Genomic DNA, 1320 nt, shown 5'->3' on the forward strand with positions numbered 1-1320 from the left:
CCCCGGCTGAGCCATCGGAGCCTCTAGAGTCACAGGAAGGCCTGCGGCCTGGATTGGGCCCGCCGCTGCTGCTGTCCTGGGGGCGAGGGCGGTGTGTGAGAGGCCGGGTCAACGAGTAGGCTGCTGGCGGGGCCATGTGCCCTCTGCAGCTCTGCGCAGGGTCCTTCCCGGCTCCCCTGGTGTCTGGAGGTGCCCGTCCACCTGGACTCAAGGCTGCGTCACTGCAGCGTCTGCTCCGTCATCACCACGTCTGTCTCCTTACGTGAGGACGGGGCCCTGGGGGTTTAGGGCCCACCCCACCCCACCCCACCCCACCCCACCCCACTGTGACTTTGTCTTAACTAAGTGCACCTGCAGAGACCTTGTTTCCCAAAACCTCACGTTCTGGGGTTCTGAGAAGCACGTGAATTTTGAGGGGACACTGCTCAGTCCAGCACACACACTTTTCCCAGCACATCTGGGAAACGTCTTGTGGTTGTTGGGCACGTGGCTGGGTGTGGTCACTGGCAGTGTCTCCGGGGTCCCCTCTGTGAATGACAGGGTTCAGGGGTTGAGCCTGTGAGCTCAGCGCCATGCCCCTGCTGATGGAGCGATGGGTCCAGCTGGGAGTGGTAAGTTGCTGGTGTACACACGTGTCTGAAGGGAAGTCAGAATTCCCACCCCTTCTGAAGTGGCAAGCCGTACGGCATCAGCCTCTGTCTGGGTGGGCCCACGTCTCAGCAAGAGCAGACCTGACACTGACCGCGCGCCTCACGCGTGCCTCACTTGTACCTTGCACGCGCCTCACGTGCAGATGGGCTGCCTGAGCACAGAGCAGGGAATCTGGGGAGACTCTTGAGGCGACAGAGGAACGCCCCCTCAGGAGTGGGTGCCGGGCATCTGAAGTCAGCTCGGGTGTGCATCAGTGGGAGGAAAGGGAGTGCTGTCCGGGGACTGGGGCCTCGGTGACAGAAGCCGTCGCTGCTGTCGTGTCTCCAAGGAGCTGCTCTGGTGAAACTGCCTTGTAAATGGGTCTGGAGGCTGGAGTCAGGCTGTGAGCGGTGAGGCCCTTCCCGGTGGCCGTGCCTTCATGCATATACACGGGGCAGAGGGCGAGGGCTGGGCCCTCTGCTCAGGCACTGACCGGGTTGGGGGACGTGGGCCGTCCTGGTCACTCGGGAGCTTGCTGCCGGGTGTCCAGCCCCGTGGGACACACGCAGTGCGGGGCTGGCTGGAGACACAGGAGGAGGGTGTTCACGCTCGCTCAGAAGGACAGGGAGGGAAGCAAGGGTGCAGGGGATGGGGCCAAGGGGCGACAGGGATCTCGGGGTTGCATTCCAG

General features: G+C 63.5%; 1 protein-coding gene across 1 annotated transcript in view; it reads left to right on the forward strand.

The window, feature by feature from the left end:
• TOP1MT (topoisomerase (DNA) I, mitochondrial) overlaps window positions 1-1320 on the forward strand; it is a 14029-nt gene that overhangs the window by 8530 nt on the left and 4179 nt on the right. The window contains 1 exon segment of the mRNA XM_010836786.1: window positions 103-107. Within this exon segment, the coding sequence (XP_010835088.1) occupies window positions 103-107 (5 nt within the window).

This window comes from Bison bison, unplaced genomic scaffold (genome assembly GCF_000754665.1).
Source record: "Bison bison bison isolate TAMUID 2011002044 unplaced genomic scaffold, Bison_UMD1.0 scf7180017845702, whole genome shotgun sequence".
In the NCBI taxonomy this organism is placed as follows: Eukaryota; Metazoa; Chordata; class Mammalia; order Artiodactyla; family Bovidae; genus Bison; species Bison bison.